This window comes from Salvelinus namaycush, chromosome 15 (genome assembly GCF_016432855.1).
Source record: "Salvelinus namaycush isolate Seneca chromosome 15, SaNama_1.0, whole genome shotgun sequence".
Classification (NCBI taxonomy): Eukaryota; Metazoa; Chordata; class Actinopteri; order Salmoniformes; family Salmonidae; genus Salvelinus; species Salvelinus namaycush.
This window is the reverse complement of record NC_052321.1, coordinates 10,049,409-10,073,739: the sequence shown is the minus strand read 5'-3', so window position 1 is coordinate 10,073,739 and position 24,331 is coordinate 10,049,409. Positions and strand designations below refer to the sequence as shown.

Genomic DNA, 24,331 nt, shown 5'->3' with positions numbered 1-24,331 from the left:
CCAACACCATGGAAACGCGTTGATTCAGGCAATGCTTTTCTTTCATGATGGGATATAGTTTTTTTCTCCTTTCATTGATCTCGGTGGGGAAGTGATCATTCATTCCAAAATCAGTGTTTCTGAGTTCTCTGCCCATGTTCTTCGTCATTTCCTTTTGCTTAAATTTGTCAAAACATGCAATAATAGCCCGTGGCCTATTTCCAGAGGCCTTACCTATTCTATGGACTCTGGAGAAAGTGACATTACGCACAACATCAGTGGGCAGTTTTAGTTTAGTTGACATAAAGTCTCGGACTGTGTCCTCACATCCTCTGCTGTTGTCATTCTCCGTTATCCCTGAAAATATTAGATATTAACATTTGACGAGAACCAAGAGGCATGGAGAGGCAGCCTTTAGTTATTATACCCCCAGCCTCAGGAATAGCCTGCCTGAGGGGAGCCAAAACTGTGGACATATTAAAAATATCTTAAAATACTTTTTAGCCTTTGTAACGGCATTCCTCCTCCTCTTCATACGAAGAGGAGGAGTAGTGATTCGACCAAAGTGCAGCGGGTTGTGAATACATAATGATTTATTAAAGCAAACGACGAAACACGAAAACAAACACTTGGAAGGATTACAAAATAACAAAAACGAATGTAGACTGACCTAAACCATGAGAACTTACATATAACACGAAGCACGTAGGAACAGGTACAGACTATAACAAACGAACGAATAAACGCTACAGTCCCGTGTGGTGCGCAGACACAGACACGGACGACAATCACCCACAAACAAACAGTGAGAACAACCTACCTTAATATGACTCTCAATCAGAGGAAACGTCAAACACCTGCCTCTAATTGAGAGCCATACCAGGCAACCCAAAACCAACATAGAAACAGAAAACATAGACTGCCCACCCAAAACTCACGCCCTGACCAATAAACACATACCAAACAACAGAAAACAGGTCAGGAACGTGACAGAACCCCCCCCTCAAGGTGCGAACTCCGGGCGCACCCCTACAACTCAAGGGGAGGGTCTGGGTGGGCATCTGTCCGCGGTGGCGGCTCCGGCGGTGGACGAGGACACCACTCCACCACTGTCTTTGTCCCCCTCCTTAGCGTCCTTTGAGTGGCGACCCTCGCCCCCGACCATGGTCCAGGAACCTTCACTAAGGCCCCTCCTACATAGAGGAGACAGCTCAGGACAGAGAGGTAGCTCAGGACAGAGAGGTAGCTCCGGACAGAGAGGTAGCTCCGGACAGAGAGGTAGCTCCGGACAGAGAGGTAGCTCCGGACAGAGAGGTAGCTCCGGACAGAGAGGTAGCTTAGGACAGAGGGACAACTCTGTACTAATGGCAGCTCCGGACTGAGTGGCAGCTCCGGACTGGGTGGCAGCTCCGGACTGGGTGGCAGCTCCGGACTGGGTGGCAGCTCCGGACTGGGTGGCAGCTCCGGACTGGGTGGCAGCTCCGGACTGGGTGGCAGCTCCGGACTGGGTGGCAGCTCCGGACTGGGTGGCAGCTCCGGACTGGGTGGCAGCTCATGACTGGAGGGCAGCTCATGACTGGAGGGCAGCTCATGACTGGAGGGCAGCTCATGACTGGAGGGCAGCTCATGACTGGAGGGCAGCTCATGACTGGAGGGCAGCTCATGACTGAAGGGCAGCTCATGACTGTCTGGCGGTTCTGGCGGCTCCTGACTGGCTGGCGGCTCTGGCGGCTCCTGACTGGCTGGCGGCTCTGGCGGCTCCTGACTGGCTGGCGGCTCTGGCGGCTCCTGACTGGCTGGCGGCTCTGGCGGCTCCTGACTGGCTGGCGGCTCCTGACTGACGGACGGCTCTAGCGGCTCCTGACTGACGGGCGGCTCTAATGGCTCGGGGCAGACGGGCGGCTCTAATGGCTCGGGGCAGACGGGCGGCTCAGAAGGCGCTGGGCAGACGGATGGCTCAGACGGCGTTGGGCAGACAGATGGCTCAGACGGCGCTGGGCAGACGGATGGCTCAGACGGCGCTGGACAGACGGATGGCTCAGACGGCGCTGGGCAGACAGATGGCTCAGACGGCGCTGGGCAGACAGATGGCTCAGACGGTGCTGGGCAGACAGATGGCTCAGACGGTGCTGGGCAGACTAACAGTGCAGGCGGCGTTGGGCAGACAGCCGACTCTGACCTGCTGAGGCGCACAGTAGGCCTGGTGCGTGGTGCCGAAACTGGAGGCACTGAGCTTGAGACACGCACCACAGGGAGAGTGCGTGGAGGAGGACCAGGGCTCTGGAGACGCACTGGAAGCCTGGTGCGTGGTGTAGGCACTGGTGGTACTGAGCTGGGGCGGGAAGGTGGCGCCGGATATACCGGACCGTGCAGGCGTACTGGCTCCTTTGAGCACTGAGCCTGCCCAACCTTACCTGGTTGCATGCTCCCCGTAGCCCGTCCAGTGCGGGGAGGTGGAATAACCCGCACTGGGCTGTGTTGGCGAACCGGGGACACCATGCGTAAGGCTGGTGCCATGTACACCGGCCCGAGGAGACGTACTGGAGGCCAGATATGTTGAGCCGGCTTCATGGCACTTGGCTCAATGCTCACTCTAGCCCGGCTAGTGCGGGGAGGTGGAATAACCCGCACCGGGCTATGAACACGTACAGGAGACACCATGCGCTCTACTGCGTAACACGGTGTCTGCCCGTACTCTCGCTCTCCACGGTAAGCCCGGGAAGTTGGCGCAGGTCTCCTACCTGACTTCGCCACACTACCCTTTAGCCCCCCCCAAGAAATTTTTGGGTTGTACTTGCGGGCTTCCAGCCTTGCTTCCGTGCTGCCTCCTCATATCGTCGCCTCTCCGCTTTAGATGCCTCCAGCTCCGCCTTGGGACGGCGACACTCCTCTGGCTCTGCCCAGGGTCCTTCTCCGTCCAGAATCTCTTCCCATGTCCAATCCTCCTTGACCCACTGCTGCTGTCGTTGCTGTCCGTTAACCCGCTGCTTGATCTGGGTTTGGTGGGTGATTCTGTAACGGCATTCCTCCTCCTCTTCATACGAAGAGGAGGAGTAGTGATTCGACCAAAGTGCAGCGGGTTGTGAATACATAATGATTTATTAAAGCAAACGACGAAACACGAAAACAAACACTTGGAAGGATTACAAAATAACAAAAACGAATGTAGACTGACCTAAACCATGAGAACTTACATATAACACGAAGCACGTAGGAACAGGTACAGACTATAACAAACGAACGAATAAACGCTACAGTCCCGTGTGGTGCGCAGACACAGACACGGACGACAATCACCCACAAACAAACAGTGAGAACAACCTACCTTAATATGACTCTCAATCAGAGGAAACGTCAAACACCTGCCTCTAATTGAGAGCCATACCAGGCAACCCAAAACCAACATAGAAACAGAAAACATAGACTGCCCACCCAAAACTCACGCCCTGACCAATAAACACATACCAAACAACAGAAAACAGGTCAGGAACGTGACAGCCTTGCTTTTAATCATTCAGTTTTGTTTATTCTTTTGTTTTTTATTCTCATGTTTGTCTAGTAAATAGTTTTTGTTTTAATAGTTTTTTTATTAGTTTTGTTCTGTGAAGCACATTGCGCTGCATTCCATGTCTTAAATGTGCAATCAAATAAGTGAAATTCCGGTACAGGGACAAGGTGGAGTCGCAATTCAATGGCTCAGACACGAGATGTATGTGGCAGGGTCTACAGGAAGTCACGGACTACAAAAACAGCCACGTCACGGACACCGACTTCACGCTTCCAGACAAACTAAACACCATCTTTGCCCGCTTTGAGGATAATACAGTGCCACCATCGCGGCTCGCTAACAAAGACTGCGGCCCCCCGCTCTCCTTCTCAGTGGCTGACGTGAGTTAAACATTTAAACTTGTTAACCCTCGCCAGGCTGCTGGCCCAGACGGCATCCTCAGCTGCGTCCTCAGAGCATGCGCAGATCAGCTGGCTGGTGTGTTTACGGATATATTTAATTGCTCCCTATCCCCGTCTGTTGTCCCCACATGCTTCAAGATGGCTACCATTGTTCCTGTACCCAAGAAGGCAAAGATAACTGAACTAAATGACTACCGCCCCATAGCACTCACTTCTGTCATCATGAAGTTTTTTGAGAGGCTTGTCAAGGATCCTATCACCGCCACCTTACCGGTCACCCTAGACCCACTTCAGTTTGCATACCGCCCCAACAGGTCCACAGATGACGCAATCGCCATCACACTGCACACTGCCCTATCCCATCTGGACAAAAAGAATACCTCTGTAAGAATGCTGATCATTGACTACAGCTCAGCATTCAACACCATAGTACCCTCCAAGCTCATCATCAAGCTGGAGGCCCTGGGTCTCAACCCCGTCCTGTGCAACTGGGTCCTGTACTTTCTGACGGTCTGCCCCCAGGTGGTGAAGGTAGGGAACAACATCTCCACTTCGCTGACACTCAACACTGGGGCCCCACAAAGATGTGTGCTCAGTCCTCTGCTGTACTCCCTGTTCACCCACGACTGCGTGGCCATGCACCACTCCAACTCAATCATCAAGAACGAGACGGCCTACAGGGAGGTGAGGGCACTCGTGGTGTCAGGAAAACATCCTCACTCAACGTCAACAAAACAAAGGAGATAATTGTGGACTTCAGGAAACAGCCGAGGGAGCACCACCCTATCCACATCGAAGGGACAGCAGTGGAGAAGGTAGAAGTTTTTTTTTAAAGTTCTTGGGCGTACACATCACAGACAAACTAAAGTGGTCCACCCACATAGACAGTGTGGTGAAGAAGGTACAACAGTGCCTCTTCAACCTCAGGAGGCTGAAGTTATTTGGCTTGTCACCCAAAACCGTGACAAACTTCTACAGATGCACAATCGAGAGCATACTGTCGGGCTTTATCACAGCCTGGTACGGCAACTGCACCGCCCTCAACTGCAAGGCTCTCCAGAGGGTGGTGCGGTCTGCACAACGCATCACCGGGGGCAAACTACCTGCCCTCCAGGACACCTACAGCACCTGATGTCACAGGAAGACCAAAAAGATCATCAAGGACAACAACCACGCAAGCCACTGCCTGTTCACACCGCTATCATCCAGAAGGTTAGGTCAGTACAGGTGCATCAAAGTTGGGACCGAGAGATTGAGAAACAGCTTCTATCTCAAGGCCATCAGACTGCTAAACAGCAATCACTAACTCAGAGAGGCTGCTGCCTACATTGAGACCCAATCATTGGCAACTTTAATAAATGGATAACTAGTCACTTTATACAATGCACTCTAAATAACGCCACTTTAATAATGTTTACATATCCTACATTACTCATATCACATGTATATACTGTATTTTATACCGTCTACTGCACCTTGCCTATGCCGCTCGGCCATCGCTCATCCATATACTTATATGTACATATTCTCATTCACCCCTTTAGATTTGTGTGTATTAGGTAGTTGTTGGGGAATTGTTAGATTACTTGTTATATATTACTGCGCTTTCGGAACTAGAAGCACAAGCATTTCGTTACACTCGCATTAACATCTGCTAACCATGTGTATGTGACCAATAACATTTGATTTAAATAAAGCTTGATTTGATTTGTTCTATTTTAAAGGTCAAATATACCACATTTCAATCAGCAATAATGTAATGAATTCAGGGCTCATGAAATTATACCCAGGCTAAATATAAGCCTTCCACAACCATAAGACACACTAATAGTTACATTTTATTCAAATGGTTTAACCTGCTTTTTTTGCAATCTGGTTTTTAAGTCGGTCTATGAAAATGCCCTTTTTGCTACAAATCTAACCAGAACCATCCATAATGCACATTCCCTAATAATGACTAACTTCTTGTAGCAGGCATTATAGAAAATTACATCTCTCAAGCACAAGGCCATGTGCTAGTGAGTAGCCAGCTAATCGTTATATTTTAAGTTTAGCTAACTTGGATCTGTTTGCTAGCTAGCAAGGAAGAACAGTTGAATTGTTATGAACACACCCTTCTGTCTGTCTCCAACTGTTTGAACAGCACGCTAGCCTGTCCGCTGTGTTCAGATGTTGAAATCAAGTAGACTACCTTATTTCTCAGAATGAGAACGAGTTGCAAATTCCTTATATAATTGTGTTTTATGCTTATTGCACATTTATAAAAGACTAGACAGCTAGTATATGTCTTTAGCTAAAATGCTGCTAGCACTATGTAGTACCGCAATGCCGTGTGCGACAAACTGAGTATTCATTTTCTAGAATCATTGTTCATTGATACTCCTGTTTTAATAGTGTCTGCTCTGTGCGCACTTTGAGGAGTTGAGACATAAAACGGGTACCCCCCCCCCCCCCGTTGGACAAACCTAAAATGCAAATAGTGTGTTGAAACTGCTCGTCAGAGAGGAAGAAGTGATCTCTCATCTTTGTTGTTTTGCTTGGTGTGGAGGGGGGAGGGGCTTTGTGTGTGTAAATGGGCAGGAGGAGTGAAGGAGACGAGACCAAAAAGCCATGAGAACTAATGGACATAAATGCTCATAAAATAAAACTGGATTCTTGTGATACAGGCATTTTGAAATATCACTCTAAATCACAAATTATATCGCCCAGCCCTAACCTGAATTACAGAGATGTATAAACCTATAATGTGTAAAACGTAAGCAATATGAGAGCATGTTAAACAGCCCTGCGTTGTACCAGTGTCACTAACATAGGCAATCAATAAGTCATGTGAGCAGCAGCAGCAGGTGTGGTGATTGTGTTACTGGGAGGGAAAGATCATTAAAGGAAAAGGAGCCACCTGTTGCACTACACCTTAGGTCACTCCCCAGTGCATTGCTTTCCCTGAATGAGCCTGATATTCACAACAACAAAAGCCTGTGTGTGTATAGCAAGCTAACAGCAGAGTAGTTAGTTAGCTAACTCTTAGTGCCCTCCCTGGTTACACTCTATCCTTAACCTGTTCCAGTCTAAGCCCTGTCTGAGGAAAGGGGTTCTACTAAGCTATATGGAATTGTTTTAAGGTCATACCAAGACCCCTTAAAATGTGTGTGTAATCTATTTAATAAGTGTTGATTTGGCCTTACTGCTATTAGCCCATACAAACGCATTGAATAACAGATTCACTACATGGAACAACCGATGAAAAAAATCTGAAGGAAGTTTGTTCTGAACTGTATGGCCTGTATCTGAGAGATATCAGGAATGAATGAATTTTATACATGTTAAATACATTTTTGTCACTAAACAGTCTCCATAATATATATACTTCCATAAAAAATGTTCAGCTGGTACTAGGGGACCTTCAGACAAGTCTTGTGAGGCCTGTGGGCGTCCTAGAGCAAAATAACTGATATGTTCGTGAGAGTCTCACCTTTCCACAGAGGAATTAGTGTGTAGCCCAAACTGTTCTGACGCTACAGACAGAGGTTGGCAGATCGGCTGTAACGACTTCAGATGAGTCCCAAGATGCTTGTGGGGGTCGTAGAGGAAATCGTGTTCGTGTGAGTCTCACCTTTCCATAAAGGGGTCATAATAGGCCAAACCGTTTGAACGCTACAGACAATTTTGTGAGAATACCGCTTTTCGGGATGTCTCATGGTCTGACAAACACCGCTCTGTCTCTGTCACCTTCCACCACAGATATCTCCAGTTTAACTGACAGATTTGTAAGGAATGGTTTTTTTTTCTTCTTTTTTTTCTGGTAATTAGATGTTCGTTGGGGGCTCGGACATCGACTCTCAGTATTATATATATATTAACCAGAAACCGTTATGAGCTGGCATAAACAGGCCCTGGAGCAGTCATTAAGGGATACAGGGGCTCATTGAGTGTATTTCACTGAGCTCATTAAAGCCACAGCTCTGCCCAGCATAATTCTCTGTCAGAGCTGTATCCTGGCTATGTCTTGTTAGCGGGAAGTTGTGTACCCATTTTTGTTTGGGCTGGCAGCTAGGTGCTATGGCTCAAAAAGTTCATTATTTTCACGTACATGCTGTTTGTGCCAGTGGGACACACACACACACACACACACACACACACACACACACACACACACACACACACACACACACACACACACACACACACACACACACACACACACACACACACTTGTAGCACTCATAAAATGTACTGGGCAGGAGGGTGTGTTTAGGCCTGTCACACGGTGTTGTAAATAATGTTCTGTTCCCACAGTAACAGTACAGAGCCATATCTAAACTCATAGCACTAGCCACACACACACACACACACACACACACACACACACACACACACACACACACACACACACACACACACACACACACACACACACAGCTCATATCCTGTTTCCCTCCCACCAAATTATTTATCAGCCTGCCATGTCCCTCCCCTTGTTTCTCTCACAAGCAGCTTGTTCCTTTCAATGTTTTGCCATTACCTCAGACTGTATAGTAGCCTACTGGGAGAGAGACTTAGTTGATGAACTTGACAACAAACACTCAAACGTTGATTTTTGTTAGTATGTTAATGCATTGCTAATGACCAGGTTGAAGTAGAACATTTTCAGTAGGCCCTTATGAGACATGAATAAATGACAACAAACACTCATATTCATAGACACAACAATTGGTGGAAGACTTCTCATGAGAATGTTTAGATGTTAATGTTAGTATAACAGAAGTGCTTTTGATGTTGCAGACCTTTCTGGCTCCTATGAACCAAGTGTTCCCTGCTGAGGAAGACGTCAACAAACATATGGAGGATAACTGTAAGTTCATACTCGCAACTTACACGGAACCCAAACCGGCTGCACGTGTGCTCCATCGTGCATACATTTATTTTGTCCCCCCAAACCAAACGCGATCACGACACGCAGGTTAAAATATCAAAACAAATTACATTCATCTGGGGACAGGTCGAAAAGCATTAAACATTTATGGCAATTTAGCTAGCTAGCTTTCACTTTCTAGCTAATTTGTCATATTTAGCTAGTTTGCTGTTGCTAGCTCATTTGTCCTGGGATATAAACTTTGAGATGTTATTTTACCTGAAATGCACAAGATCCTCTACGCCGACAATTAATCCACACAAAACGGTCAACCGAATAGTTTCTAGTCATCTCTCCTCCTCCTAGGCTTTTTCTTCTCTTGACTTTATATTGCGATTGGCAACTTTCATAAATTAGGTGCATTATCGCCACTGACCCCGTTCGTCTTTGTCACCCACATGGGTATAACCAATGGAGATGGCACGTGGGTACCTGCTTCTATAAACCAATGAGAAGATGGGAGAGGCAGGACTTGCAGCGTGATCTTCGTCACAAATAGAAGTGACTTCTATTTTAGCTCTTGGCAACGCAGACGCTCGTTGGCGCGCGTGAGCAGTGTGGGTGCAATAATTGAATTAAATATGTTTCTAAATTTATTTTGTAGTCAGCCTGTTAGCCTAGTGGTTAAGGCCATTGGGTCGGTAACTCAAAGGTTGCTGGTTCAAATCCCTGAGCTGACTAGGTGAAAAATCGGCCAATGTGCCGTTGATCAAGGCACTTAACCGTAATTGCTCCTGTAAGTCGCTCTGGATAAGAGCGTCAGTTAAAATGTAAAGAACTTTCCTTTATCCTCAAGTTGATATGGACTTAATGTTTGTGTATGTAACTTAATGCGCAGACGTTTTTAAAGGATGCTTCCTCACGAGCGACTTTTGTTTTTCTTTCTTTCAGGTTCTCTTATGTACCTGAATGAAGGCACGCTCTTAAACAACGTCCGAGTGCGGTATAGTAAAGACAAGATCTATGTAAGACATTCCAAATCAATGGTACATTAATCCTAGGCCTTGAAGATAGACCAGTCTCTTCCTGTGAGAGTCATCTGGTGGTCATAGGCCTAGTTTCTCATCAAGTTGTGAAAATGTTGGTGGTTCTCAACTAGAGGAACTAGGACCCCTGGGATACTTGGCCTATCCACAAGGGGTACTTGAGAAGACTCAGGAGACCATAGATTGGTAAAATTCACGAGGGAGTACTCCCGGCAGAGCAACATGTACTTGGTGGTACAGTAACTGAAAAAGGTGAAGAACCACTGCTCTAATGTGATGATTTTTTTTGTAACAACATAGACATACGTGGCCAACATCTTGATTGCGGTGAACCCTTACTATGACATCCCCAAACTGTACGTTCCAGAGACCATCAAGTCTTATCGTGGCCGGTCCCTGGGCACTCTACCACCTCACGTCTACGCAATCGGTGAGAGCACATATCTCTTATTACAAAAATGGCTGCTATACTGCCTGGTTTCTGGACATAAATATAGTCTATTTAAAGCAATGGCTATATTTGAGTTACATTTCAATTAAGGCTAGGTGTTTTCAAAGCATCATATCCGTTACATGATTGATGATGTGGTTTTTCAGCGGACAAGGCCTACCGGGACATGAGAGTCCTGAAGATGAGCCAGTCTATCATAGTGTCTGGAGAATCTGGGGCCGGGAAGACAGAAAACACCAAGTTTGTCCTCAGGTTTGGGCTAAAGGACCACTATGATTGTGTTAGTTATTACAGACAACCATACTAATCTTAAAGGTAGACTCAACAAGATGACATTGCATGCACAAAGTAAACACTGGGGCAATTTCCACAACAACTTAGAGCGCTTAAGCTCGAGGCTAAACTTCGCCAATGTTTTGGTCCTGTATAGGGCTGTGACGGTAATGAAACTTTGTCAGCCGGTAACTGTCATGCAAATGACTGCCGGGCTCACGGTAATTGACAGCTAATTAACATAAACACGTTAAGCATCTCCAGGCCTCCACTCATACAAGCAGCAGACGCCCGCCTTTGAAACATCTACATTTTAAAAATAGACTAATAAATACATTTTACACACACTTTCACAATAAATCCATTAACTTGTTCATTAGCTGACAATATATGCTTATAAATCCATTAACTTGTTCATTAGCTGACAATATATGCTTAAATCTATTATCTAGTTCATTTAGCAGACAAGGTATGCTTATAAATCCTGTGGCATTTATTTTATATTATGATTTTGTAGTAAGAAGAATATAATTGATCTCAGCTGAATGAAATAGAATGGATATTTTTCCTATTCCCGAGCGAGTGAAGTGGCTATTTGAAATAGGTCCGTTATGCCACGTTAGTTGTGAATTATACAAACCTTGGGCTGCATGAATCAACTATATATTTATGATTTGAAAAAGTTGCAAAAAAGCTTGTGCTTTGTTCCTGGCCTCAGGCTTAATACGCTGTTCTCTCAAGTGATCATATTCTCACCCATCAAACTATTCTCAATTTAATCTTATATTAGTAAAGACATTACATTTTATTTAGAATGTCCCGTTATCAAATGGGCAGGAACAGTGGCAGAGGGAAAAATACATGTCGTCCATATGCACTTGAATAGTGAATGGAGGCTGTGTCTTCCCGGTTCCTTTTTCAATCATGCCGTGTATACTACTCTGGTTTTACAGTGGAGCAATGTGCTTAATATTAGCAGCTAAGAAATGCATATAGTAGCAGTAGAAAGCTGGGACCATCCTCTTTTTAGTGGCAACCATCAAAATTCTACTTTCACAAGTGATTTCATATAGAAATATCTGGGCTTATAAGAACCCTTATTTCACTCTACGCATCAACCAGTGTTTGAGGAGCAGCCAGACTCTCACTGTGCAACAGGTGATATTTTGCCCAAACGCTGCATGCCATGGGCTCTCCAACCCTGTTCCTGAAGCTACCCAGTGCTTAATGTGGGAAACCAAGTGAAATCTATTTGAGAACATCGATAGTAACATGTTTTCACAACAAAACAAATTTCATTAAACTGTTGACAGTCCCTCACTGCACGCTGGAGAAAGGAATGAAGGAGAGAGAGGAGGAGATGGAAACGCACGGTGGTGAGACATTCTGTAGCTAAATGTAATGTCAGCCTATTAATTATGGAAATTCCTTATTACTAGACTATCCAAATTCAAATACAAATTCACTGTAATTGTAGGCTAACTAGCCTACTCTGTAAGCCGCCCTGCACAATCAATGTACCAACAGCATCGCATAGGCCTACGTTCTCCCAGACTAATGGATAGAACGTTTGGAGCTTAGCATACGGTAACCAGTCCTTCCAGTATGCATAATATTACAGTCCATACTCAAAGGCGATTACTTGAGTTTGTTTTGTGCTACAAAACATTCTGAAAGTATTCAGACCCCTTGCCTTTTTCCACATTTTGTTACGTTACAGCCTTATTCTAAAATGTATTAAATTATATTTTTTCCCTCATCAATCTACACACAATACCTCATAATGACAAAGAAAAAACGTTTTTTAGGAATGTTTGCAAATCTATTACAAATAAAAAACAGAAGACTCTTTGCTATGAGACTCAAAATTAAGTTCAAGTGCATCATGTTTCTATTGATCATCCTTGAGATGTTTCGACAACTTGATTGGATTCCACCTGTGGTAAATTCAGTTGATTGGAGATGATTTGGAAAGGGGCACACCTGTCTATATAAAGTCCCACAGTTGACAGTACATGTCAGAGCAAAAACAAAGCAATGAGGTCGAAGGAATTGTCCGTGGAGCTCCGAGACAGGATTGTGTCGAGGCACAGATCTGGGGAAGGGTACCAAAGCATTTCTGCAGCATTGAAGATCCCCAAGAACCCAGTGGCCTCCATCATCCTAGAGCTGGCCACCCGGCCAAACTGAGCAATCGGGGGAGAAGTGCCTTGGACAGGGAGGTGACCAAGGACACGATGGTCACTGTCAGAGCTCCAGAGTTCCTCTGGTGGACTGCTGCAGAGATGGTCCATAATCAGGCCTTTATGGTAGAGTGGCCAGACGGAAGCCACTCCTCAGTAAAAGGCACATGACAGTCCGGGTGGAGTTTGCCAAAAGGCATGAGAAACAAGATTATGTGGTCTGATGAAACCAAGATTGAACTATTTGGCCTTAATGCCAAGCGTCACGTCTGGAGGACACCTGGCACCATCACTACGGTGAAGCATGGTGGTGGCAGCATCATGCTGTGGGGATGTTTTTCAGAGGCAGGGACTGGGAGGCTAGTCAGGATCGAGGGAAAGATGAACAGAGCAAAGTACAGAGATGTCCTTGATGAAAACCTGCTCCAGAGCTCTCAGGACCTCCGACTAGGGAGAAGGTTCACCTTCCAACAGGACAATGACCCTAAGCACACAGCCAATACAAGACAGGAGTGGCTTCGGGACAATGTCTCTGAATGTCCTTGAGTGGCCCAGCCGGTGCTCGGACTTGAACCCGATCAAACATCTCTGGAGAGACCTGAAAATAGCCGTGCAGCGACGCTCTCCATCCAACCTGACAGAGCTTGAGAGGATCTGCAGAGAAGAATGGGAGATAAAACCCAAATACAGGTGTGCCAAGAAGACTCCACGTTGTAATCGCTGCCAAAGGTGTACTGAGTAAAGGGTCTAAATACTTTTTTATTTTTAATACATTTGCAAAAATTTCTAAAAATCTGTTTTTGCTTTGTCATTTGTGTGTAGATCTGTTGTGTGTAGATTGATGGGGGGGAGACTACATCAATTTTTGGAATAGGGCTGTAATGTAACAAAATTTGGTAAAAGTCAAGGGGTCTGAATACTTTTCGAATGCCCTGTATAGGCTAGACCAAATGTACTAAAGACATCTTAAATATGTTTTTCTACATTGCGCAATATGCGGTAGTCTATTAGGCTATGTATTGTATAAAGGCACAATCATTATTTTAAATCAGGTTTTTCTTTCGGGCTTGGGCTATAGGCGTGTGCATAAGCTCTAATATGGGTCTGGGTGTTCTACATGCGGCAACTTAAATGTTTAGAATTAATAATCACCTTAGAGAAAGCTGTCCATTTTGTTGTTTGGAATTGAAATAAGATCCACAACAACCATTCTTTCCACTGTTCTAATTCTGAGTAAAACACTCAACGGACATTATGAAAGCTTAACCAAGTTTAATTCTTCCCAGAGGGTCAATACAGCTGCATTCAGACAAAAACATTCTCACACAAGCACTGATATTTAACCCTTCCTCCTAGGCTGAGTCTCCTCCTACCCATCTGTACAAACATTGTTCTTTACTGCTAGGCAGGACACTAGTGATACGGGCCATAAACTTTTATTTATTCCCAAAAGGTGACCTGACCTCAATCCCCCCCTTCATCACTAATCCATGGCTCTCTCCCCTTATCAATGCCTGACCTGACCTCAACCCCCCTCCACCACTAATCCATGGCTCTCTCCCCTTATCAATGTCTGCCACATGTAATCGCTTCCCTGCACTCAACACATTCCAAGCTTAGTTGCACACACTATATACCTTCCTCCTATAACCCTTAACTTCTAGTGTAGACCCTTCTAGTGTAGCACTCCATCAGTGATATGAATAAGTATATTTCATATTCTCCGAACCCAAAACCACTCAGTTTCAACCTGTTGTTGCACTTCTTTCTTGATTGATCACAGTGAGGTCAAACAATGTAGTCTAACAGTGAATTTCAAAAGATTAATACTGTTTTGATGATAATTGTTTGATGTGATTTTCCATTATATTTGCATTGATGTCAGAGTGATTAGAGACAATGGGGCACTGAGTACCGACCTGGCGGTTGTTAGCGAGTTGGGTAATACCAACGTATCAGAGCCATTCATGTAGCCTACAGCGCACATAGGAGTAGATTACCGGGACTCAACGGTCAGGTGGAATTTGACTGCGGTCATGAATCGTGACATCCGGTGTGGGGGCAATATGGTCACCGTAACAGCCCTAGTCCTGTAGCTACCACTTTGAAACACCATGAAGAGCACATACACATAATACATTGTGTAACTGTGTGGGTGAGGCGTTACAGTTCTTTGCCATGTCATCTACTTGATTCTACCTTTAACCAAACTTAGCGTGTTGTGTATAATGACATTGGTTGTCAATGAGTAAGCCATGGTTTCTGTAGTATACCTCATGTCCAAACATTAACTTCATATACTGTAGGATTGTTGTTAGTCTTCATCTGACATTCATCCCATAGATATTTAACAACGTCATACGGCACCGGGCAAGATATTGATGAGAGAATTGTTGAAGGTAGGATTTAACATATAACTTCCTAATCATACTTACTCTTCTAAAGTTGAAGAGATCCCAAATACTTATTTTGTGCTTGTGAATTTCAGCAAACCCCCTGCTTGAGGCCTTTGGAAACGCCAAGACAGTCCGGAATAACAACAGCAGTCGTTTTGGAAAATTTGTGGAAATCCACTTCAATGAAAAGGTTAGCCATCATTTTCTGTGGATTTTTTTTTTCGTCATAAGGAATTTCAGTATTTTGGTCAAATTCAATGTACATAATGCATTGCAGCGTGTTGGCCAATTTCATTGTTGCTTCATCGGCCCACATTTTGTGTGTGTATGCATCCGGCGTGTGTGTGTGTGTGTGTGTGTGTGTGTGTGTGTGTGTGTGTGTGTGTGTGTGTGTGTGTGTGTGTGTGTGTGTGTGTGTGTGTGTGTGTGTGTGTGTGTGTGTGTGTGTGTGTGTGTGTGTGTGTGTGTGTGTGTGTCTGTAACAGAATAATGTGGTAGGTGGCTTCGTGTCCCACTACCTGCTGGAAAAGTCAAGGATCTGCATGCAGAGTAAAGAGGAGAGGAACTACCACATCTTCTACAGGCTGTGTGCCGGTGCCTCTGAAGACATCAGACAGAAGCTGCACCTTGACTCCCCTGACAGCTTCAGGGTCAGTCACACACACACACACACACACACACACACACACACACACACACACACACACACACACACAGAGCACGACCAGTGTATCACTGAAGAGTGTAACCAGAGAGCGTCAAGTCTTTGCATACCAAGTTGAGAGAATGGATGGATGAGTCCTTTTGAAAGAAAGCTGCAAATAGCCCTGTTCCCCATGCCTCACTGGGTTCTTTGAGAGAGGGAGGTCATCTGTTCCTCTCCCTGCCTAATGGTCGTCTGTTCCTCTCCCTGCCTAATGAAGCAGCACAGATCCCGCTGCCAAATTCTTCCACCGTGAAGCAAATTGTGTCAATGGAAAAACTTAATTGAATCGTCAGTCGTGTCATTGGTGGAAATTTTCCAGTGTCTTTTTTCTTTTTTAGTTGGACATTTTCCACTAAAAAGCATGAGTTGGCACACACCCAGAGACAATTATTTAGTGTAGAGGTGCTGACTAATGGCGAATAAATTGTATGCTATAAAAATAACTAGTTGCACACTCTATATTACAAGCTCCCAGTAATTTATTGGGTAAACCACCAAAGTTTCGGCATCACTGTGTCTTCATTTTTCCTCTTGACATAATCTTGCTGCCAAATAGTGTAAAAGTAGTCCTAGACAACAGGCTTTCCACCATGTTCTCAACTGACCCAAATACAGGCCTATGTCTGGTCAGTAGTGTTACGCTATTCTCTACATGACCACTAGATGTCATGTGTGCTGTATCTAATGAACTAAAGTCTGTTACTTGTGTTTGAAGGTGGAGAGAGTCTGCAGCTACTTAGTATTTGTTAGGCATTTCTCTGTTCCAGCTGTGCCCCCAGTGTAACTAAGCGTATTTTTGTGAATATGGGATTTGTGATGTAATAGAACTGTGATTGGTGTTCTAGAACTAACACACTAAAGGTGTTAGGGGATTACCTAAATTATTTGGTTAATTTCACCTGCGCTCTAAACAATGCTATAACAATGCTTCAACAACTATAGTTGTTGTTTTGGGTATTTTTCACAGTATGATTATATCAAGTCTCCACGGAGACAGTCACATCAACAGAGGCAATTAATTCCAATGCAATTAAAACCAAGCCAACCGTGAAGCCACGTTTACATAATAGATAGTTCATTGAACATGACAAAAAGCAATGCCACTGTTCTTGAATTTATTGTTACTCTACCAAATGTATTAATTGCTAAATTAAACAAATCATTTATTAGCATCAATACTGGAGTTGAGAGAGCAGAGATACTGGCTGAGGATAGGTATACACGACCAACCTGCTATAAAAAAGCACTTATCCCTAATGCTACCTCATTCACTTTGCACATAAACCACTTTAGGTCTCTTGTTCCAAGTCGTCGTCAGTCTCATTCAAGTTATATATTCTGCCGACGTCTATATCTCTCAATTTTATAAACATATCCAACATAGTTTAGCTTATACGGTGTGTCTACACTTAGGTTATTTCTTGAATGCTAATTGTTTGTGTGTGTTCTCCTTTGTCTTTGTAGTATTTGAATCGAGGATGCACAAGATACTTTGCCAGCAAGGACACAGACAAACAGATCATGCAGAATCGCAAGAGTCCTGAGGTACTGTACCTTTCAGCCTATTCTGTTTTACCTCTCTGACCAGTCAGGGCCTTCACAGCTGGTAGTGCTTGATAGTGCCACAAATGGCTTTGAATTGAATGTGAATATGAACTTTAAGGACTGAGTAGTCATTTATTTAGTCGTATAAATATATAGACTTTTTGGGACAGGTTTTCATGCCAAACTGTATCAAGGTTTGTCTTCAGAAATAAACAACTTGCGTTGCAAACGTTATTGTACTGTACGCTCACTGAACATTGATATGAGAGAAAGCTCTTGAGTAAATTATTGCACGTATGGAAATTGGGGGGGGGGGAAATCCAAATCAAATGAGAATTTGTTGTTTATGAATTAGTTGAGTTCTGTGTTTTTTCATTAAATTATGTAAGATGTGAAAATAATTATAATTTTGCCCATGCAAGTAATGTGATTAATTGTGTTGTTTAACTCTCATAAGAATAACGCACCATTTTTGTCCCTCGGGTGTTTTACCAATACATAAATTTCACTGTGTAAAGTAGGAACATGTATCATTGTTTGCTTATTAAACATTTATTGTGCACAAAAATGGAAAATAAATAGAATCATTGGCACAGTTGAAAGTCTGGCCAATCTCTTGTAGGCTATGTGTGAATTGTTATATTCCTATGTAGGCCTGTTTGATTTGGTCTATGTTTTTACCATTTTGACAATTAACCAAGTGTACCTTTTCACAGCTTCTATTCAGTGTGTTGAGAGAGCAATGATTTCATGACACTTGGCGTGTTACTAATCAAGGTTGTTGTGCGTCTCTTTGCCCTGCCTCGGGTCAATGTAATGCAGGATAATAAGGTGATGACGCTTTCTGTAGGAGACGCTCCGTGTATTATTCACCATGTAAACCCTGAGGAAAGACTCAGCTTCACATGCATGGGATTGTAGTGCAAGCAGGACCTTATGCAGAGCATGTTTCTTTATCAATGTGCATGGATGGGGCTTTGCCATTTATTCTTTGTTGTCTAGTTTCTATCTGGCTCAGAATGTCACAGTGTGGTGTATTCTCAGTCTAAATAGATATTGTTACAGATACATACTTATGACTGGTCAGTGGATAAAAAAAAAAATGTTAAGCCAATTTCCTGCGATTCTACACATTTCTCCATGGCGCTGAGAGAAATTGTTTCAGTTTTATAGCTAATGTCCTGCCATTCTAGACATTTTGCCATGAAGCTGAGAGAAAATGTTGCAGTTTTAAAGATCATTTCCTGCAATTCTAAGCATCTTGCCATGGCTAATGCTGTGTTCTTTGCTCAAACATTATTACAAAATCAATACTATACATACATTTATTTTTTACATGTTCAATTCTCCCGACTGTCTCGCTTGGATTTTGGTGATTGCTAGTTCTGAAAGATTATATTATAAAAATAAATATATAGTTCCATTATCTTTTCTACATAGTTTATCTGGTTTTAGTCTTAAGTTTACACTGTAGGTGTTTTTCCATCCCAAATATATATTTTTGGTGACTATTTGGGATTTCAATAGCAGAAAAATCCCTGCCGTAGTAGTATTGAACAACGAAACACTGTGACATTCGCTTTGGTGTGCCTCTGTTTCTGCTTCCAAGTCCTCCAGCCCTCCTTCAAACCTGAAATCACAAATCCACTGTACTTTTCTATACCTCTGCTTATATCTGTCAGTGGTGGATTTCTAATTTCTGATACTGGGATAGTGAGACGGAGCATTTGATATGTCAGTGTGAAACAGGTAACGCAGAGATGCGGTCTTAAGGACAGATTTTCAGAAGGCGGCCGAAAATTCTGGTGCAAAGGTGTCCATATTTATTCACAGTGTTCAATAGTGCTAGCGGCGATGAATATTTACAAAACAGGTAGACAATAGACTTACTTCTCAAAACAAAATAACAAACTGCATGCGGCAGGGCGGCAGGTGGCCTAGTGGTTAGAGCGTTGGACTAGTAACCTAAAGGTTGCAAGATCGAATCACCGAGCTGACAAGGTAAAAATCTGTCGTTCTGCCCCTGAACAAGGCAGTTAACCCACTGTTCCTAGACCGTCATTGAAAATAAGAATTTGTTCTTAACTGACTTCCCTAGTTAAATAAAGGTTAAAAAAATAATAATAATATGCACTAAGCTTAAAACAGGCTTACCCTGTAGCTTGGGGGGTGTACCTGGCTCAAGGAGCCTAACCACTTTAATTCTAAAACAGAACTTAATTACTCTCCAAAACAAGCCCACGGTACACTTCCTGGAACATACCAATATGTAGGGCAATAGAACACCAACACCTGGCTAATACAAATGTATCTGGCTTCCTTGTAATTACCTCATTACATACATTCTGTCTAAAACAGACGTGACCACTTCCATGTACACTTTAAATTTGGCACACGTTAAATAGCATTAATAATGAATGGAACCGGCGAATGGCGGCAACCCAGTAACATATAACAGTGTGTGTAGATGTGCGTGCTCCTGACGCACAACCCAAATGACCCAGACGGGACACACGGCACTCCGACACAACGTGGAAAGTATGAACAAAGGAAAACATTAACAGAATGAACTTAACAGAGTTTCTAATTGTGGGTGTTAACGATGGTTCTCTGCACAGAAACAGCGTTTCACTCTTTGAGTAGGCTATAGACCGGTAAATTGCCACATTGATGTGTGCAACAGTTTATATTAAACTACTTTTTCCATACAAACATTTTCCTTCTGAACTGGGCATAAACTACATTGAGGGACAAAACATTAGGAACACCTGCAAGTTTCCATGACAGACTGAACAGGTGAATCCAAGTGAAGGCTATGATCCCTTATTGATGTCACCTGCTAAATCCACTTCAAATCAGTGTAGATGAAAGGGAGGCGACAGGTTAAAGAAGGATTTTTAAGCCTTCAGACAATCTAGACATGGATTGTGTATGTGTGCCATTCAGAGGTTGAATGGGCAAGACAAAACATTTAAGTGCCTTTGAACGGGTTATGGTAGTAGGGGACAGACGCACCGGTTTAAGTGTGTCAATAACCGCAATGCTGCTGGGTTTTTCACGCTGAACATTTTCTCATATCAAGAATGTTCCACCACCTAACTTGAAACAACTGTGGGAAGCATTGGAGTTGACATGGGCCAGCATCCCTGTGGAATGCTTTTGTCACCTTGTAGAGTCCATCCCGGGTGAATTGAGGCTGTTCTGAGAGCAAAAGGGGGTGTAACTCAATATTAGCATGGTGTTCCTAATGTTTTGTAAATTCAGTGTATATTTAAGTGATAATGCCTGAGAAACCGGTGTTTGGAGGATATATTGGCACAAGTGTTGTTATGCCTGAGATGTTCTTATCCCTTGCTTGCTAGCTAGCCAACTACAGCTAACTTACAGCCAAGTCAAAAAGTGCAGCCAGAATAAAAGTAGCTGCATTTGCATTTGTTTAAGTTGTTTTCTAGTGATGTTTATTTGGATACATCCATAACAATGAGCAAATGAGGCTCGATTTCACCTGGCATAGATAATGTGCTTTACTCCTCAGGACACTGTTGCTCAGAGGAGCTAGCCAACAACACAGCTAACACAATCACTTCAAACTGAAGCTGGAACGACTGCAAACTAGCTGCACTTTGTTTCACCTTTTTTCAATTAACATTTCTTTGTAGAGATCCATAAAAATGATGGCAGATTAATGATTTAGACCGGCTGAGAAACAGTGCCTGCCTGTCTGTCTGTCTCGTCCAGACTCCCGACACGTTCATTACTATGAGACAGCTGGAGATCGAATTTGAATATTGAAACAATGTTACAAATGTCGGAGAGACAGACAGCAAGGTTTATACAAATCTCTGGTGTTGAAAACTAAATGTTTGTCTAAAAGAAATGTGAGATAATGTCTAGATGCTTTTTATAGTGGAGATGGTGTGTGCACAGTGCCTGGCTGTGCTTATTGCACGGTCAGATGGAACAGAGTAAATAGGCATTTTAACGTCATAGATTTAGCCGGTGGTAACTTGTGGAATAGACACCGGCTGGAATGCGGTTTTAACCAATCAGCATTCAAGATTAGACCCACCCGTTGTTTAAACTGTAGCTTACTGCTAACAAAGAACTATAAACTGTTGCTTACTGCTAACAAAGGACTGTATACTGCTAACAAAGGACTGTATACTGCTAACAAAGGACTGTATACTGCTAACAAAGGACTGTATACTGCTAACAAAGAACGGTATACTGCTAACAAAGGACTGTATACTGCTAACAAAGAACGGTATACTGCTAACAAAGAACTGTAAATGTAGCTTACTGCTAACAAAGAACTGTAAATGTAGCTTACTGCTAACAAAGAACTATAAACTGTAGCTTACTGCTAACAAAGGACTGTAAACTGTAGCTTACTGCTAACAAAGAACTATAAACTGTAACTTACTGCTAACAAAGGACTGTATACTGCTAACAAAGAACGGTATACTGCTAACAAAGAACGGTATACTGCTAACAAAGGACTGTAAACTGTAGCTTACTGCTAACAAAGGACTGTAAACTGTAGCTTACTGCTAACAAAGGACTGTAAACTGTAGCTTACTGCTAACAAAGGACTGTAAACTGTAGCTTACTGCTAACAAAGGACTGTAAACTGTAGCTTACTGCTAACAAAGAACTGTAAACTGTAGCTTAATGCTAACAGAGAACTGTAAACTGTAGCTTAATGCTAACAGAGAACTGTAAACTGTAGCTTACTGCTAACAAAGGAGCTAAATAATAATATAGTCATGTGCAGTATAATGCTTCTAGAAAGAAAAGGCAAAATGCATAAGAGAAATAGAATGAGCTATTTTAATGTAATGACAGATTTCACAATGTGCGCGTTCATGAAGAGTGGGCATAAATCCACTTCGTCCCAGTCAGTGAAGCCTACTGTATCACTGCAGTCTTGTTCATACAGTAGGATAGTTTGCTGTGTGTGTGATGGCTCTCACACGACTAATGACAGCCTACAAGGGACCAGGAGTTTTCCCATAGTCAGGCCACATGATGCTGGAAAGACTCCTGACCTTAACTAGTACAGGGCCTGTATTCACAAAGAGTGCTGATCTAGGATCAGGTCCCCAGCACGCCTACTCTGAGACTCTTTGTGAATACGGGCCCAGGTGCAGTATCCTGACTCTCCAGTCTCACCTTCTTCCAGCATGTGAAGCTCGGCGCCCTGAAGGACCTTCTGCTGGACGACCAGGGAGACTTCAACAGGATGTGCGGGGCCATGAAGAAGATTGGCCTGGACGACACGGAGAAGCTGGACCTGTTCAGGGTGGTGGCCGGGGTGCTGCACCTGGGCAACGTCGACTTTGAGGAGACTGGGAGCACATCGGGTAAATCAAGTTACCTACACAACCTCTCTCTTAACGAGTTTTCACACATAGCTCAGAGGTATAGTTTGATTCAGTTTGGTTATTTATTACATTACTTATTTTTTTCATTTGGTTCAGTTGGTTTCACATTTGCCAAATGTCAAACAAACTAAAACGCCTCAACAAAACCACGTGTCCATGCTAGTAATTTGTTTATTGGCCAAAAATGCATCTATGAAAAAGTTAAATCCATCTATGACTGTCAAGAAGAATCATTTGTGTGTCCCGAACATCAAATGACTTTCGCTTTGGTCTTCCAACAACATGCGACGTGAATAGGCTATATTCAGCAGCCTATATCCCTGTTCATAAATGTGCTGCTATACTCAGAATGTTTCAGCCATATCAAGATATGATGCTGCGTGCATTTCATCAAATACTCGCAGTCAAACTACCAATAATAATCTTCTCGTCTCCTCTTCTCTCCTCTAGTCTTCTCGACTCTCCTCTACTCTCCTGTAGTCTCCTCTACTCTCCTGTAGTCTCCTCTTCTCTCCTGTAGTCTCCTCTTCTCTCCTCTAGTCTCCTCTACTCTAGTCCCCTCTACTCTAGTCTCCTCTTCTTTCCTCTCGTCTACACTACTCTCCTGTAGTCTCCTCTTCTCCCCTGTAGTCTCCTCTTCTCTCCTGTAGTCTCCCCTCTCCTGTAGTCTCCCCTTCTCTCCTGTAGTCTCCCCTTCTCTCCTGTAGTCTCCTCTTCTCTCCTGTAGTCTCCTCTTCTCTCCTGTAGTCTCCTCTTCTCTCCTGTAGTCTCCCCTTCTCTCCTGTAGTCTCCCCTCTCCTGTAGTCTCCCCTCTGCTGTAGTCTCCCCTGTCTCTCTGCTGTAGTCTCCCCTGTCTCTCTGCTGTAGTCTCCCCTGTCTCTCTGCTGTAGTCTCCCCTGTCTCTCTGCTGTAGTCTCCCCTGTCTCTCTGCTGTAGTCTCCCCTTCTCTACTCTAGTCCCCTCTTCTTTCCTCTCGTCTACACTACTCTCCTCTCGTCTCCTCTTCTCTCCTGTAGTCTCCTCTTCTCTCCTGTAGTCTCCTCTTCTCTCCTGTAGTCTCCTCTTCTCTCCTGTAGTCTCCTCTCCTGTAGTCTCCTCTCCTGTAGTCTCCTCTCCTGTAGTCTCCTCTTCTCTCCTGTAGTCTCCCCTTCTCTCCTGTAGTCTCACCTTCTCTCCTGTAGTCTCCTCTTCTCTACTCTAGTCCCCTCTACTCTAGTCTCCTCTTCTTTCCTCTCGTCTACACTACTCTCCTGTAGTCTCCTCTTCTCTACTCTAGTCCCCTCTACTCTAGTCTCCTCTTCTTTCCTCTCGTCTACACTACTCTCCTCTCGTCTCCTCTTCTCTCCTGTAGTCTCCTCTTCTCTCCTGTAGTCTCCTCTTCTCTCCTGTAGTCTCCTCTTCTCTCCTGTAGTCTCTTCTCTCCTGTAGTCTCCTCTACTCTCCTGTAGTCTCCTCTACTCTCCTGTAGTCTCCTCTTCTCTCCTGTAGTCTCCCCTTCTCTCCTGTAGTATCCCCTTCTCTCCTGTAGTCTCCTCTTCTCTCCTCTAGTCCCCTCTTCTTTCCTCTCGTCTACACTACTCTCCTCTCGTCTCCTCTTCTCTCCTGTA

The 24,331-nt window shown here is 44.0% G+C and overlaps 1 protein-coding gene across 1 annotated transcript in view; it reads left to right on the top strand.

Annotated features, from left to right (window-relative positions):
• Window positions 1-24,331, top strand: part of LOC120060180 (unconventional myosin-VI-like) — a 123,923-nt gene that overhangs the window by 37,287 nt on the left and 62,305 nt on the right. The window contains exons 5-13 of the mRNA XM_039009311.1: window positions 8,671-8,740; window positions 9,692-9,765; window positions 10,087-10,216; window positions 10,384-10,489; window positions 15,037-15,092; window positions 15,182-15,279; window positions 15,575-15,739; window positions 17,260-17,340; window positions 22,523-22,703. Of these exons, the coding sequence (XP_038865239.1) occupies window positions 8,671-8,740; window positions 9,692-9,765; window positions 10,087-10,216; window positions 10,384-10,489; window positions 15,037-15,092; window positions 15,182-15,279; window positions 15,575-15,739; window positions 17,260-17,340; window positions 22,523-22,703 (961 nt within the window). The remainder of the gene's footprint in view (window positions 1-8,670; window positions 8,741-9,691; window positions 9,766-10,086; window positions 10,217-10,383; window positions 10,490-15,036; window positions 15,093-15,181; window positions 15,280-15,574; window positions 15,740-17,259; window positions 17,341-22,522; window positions 22,704-24,331) is intronic.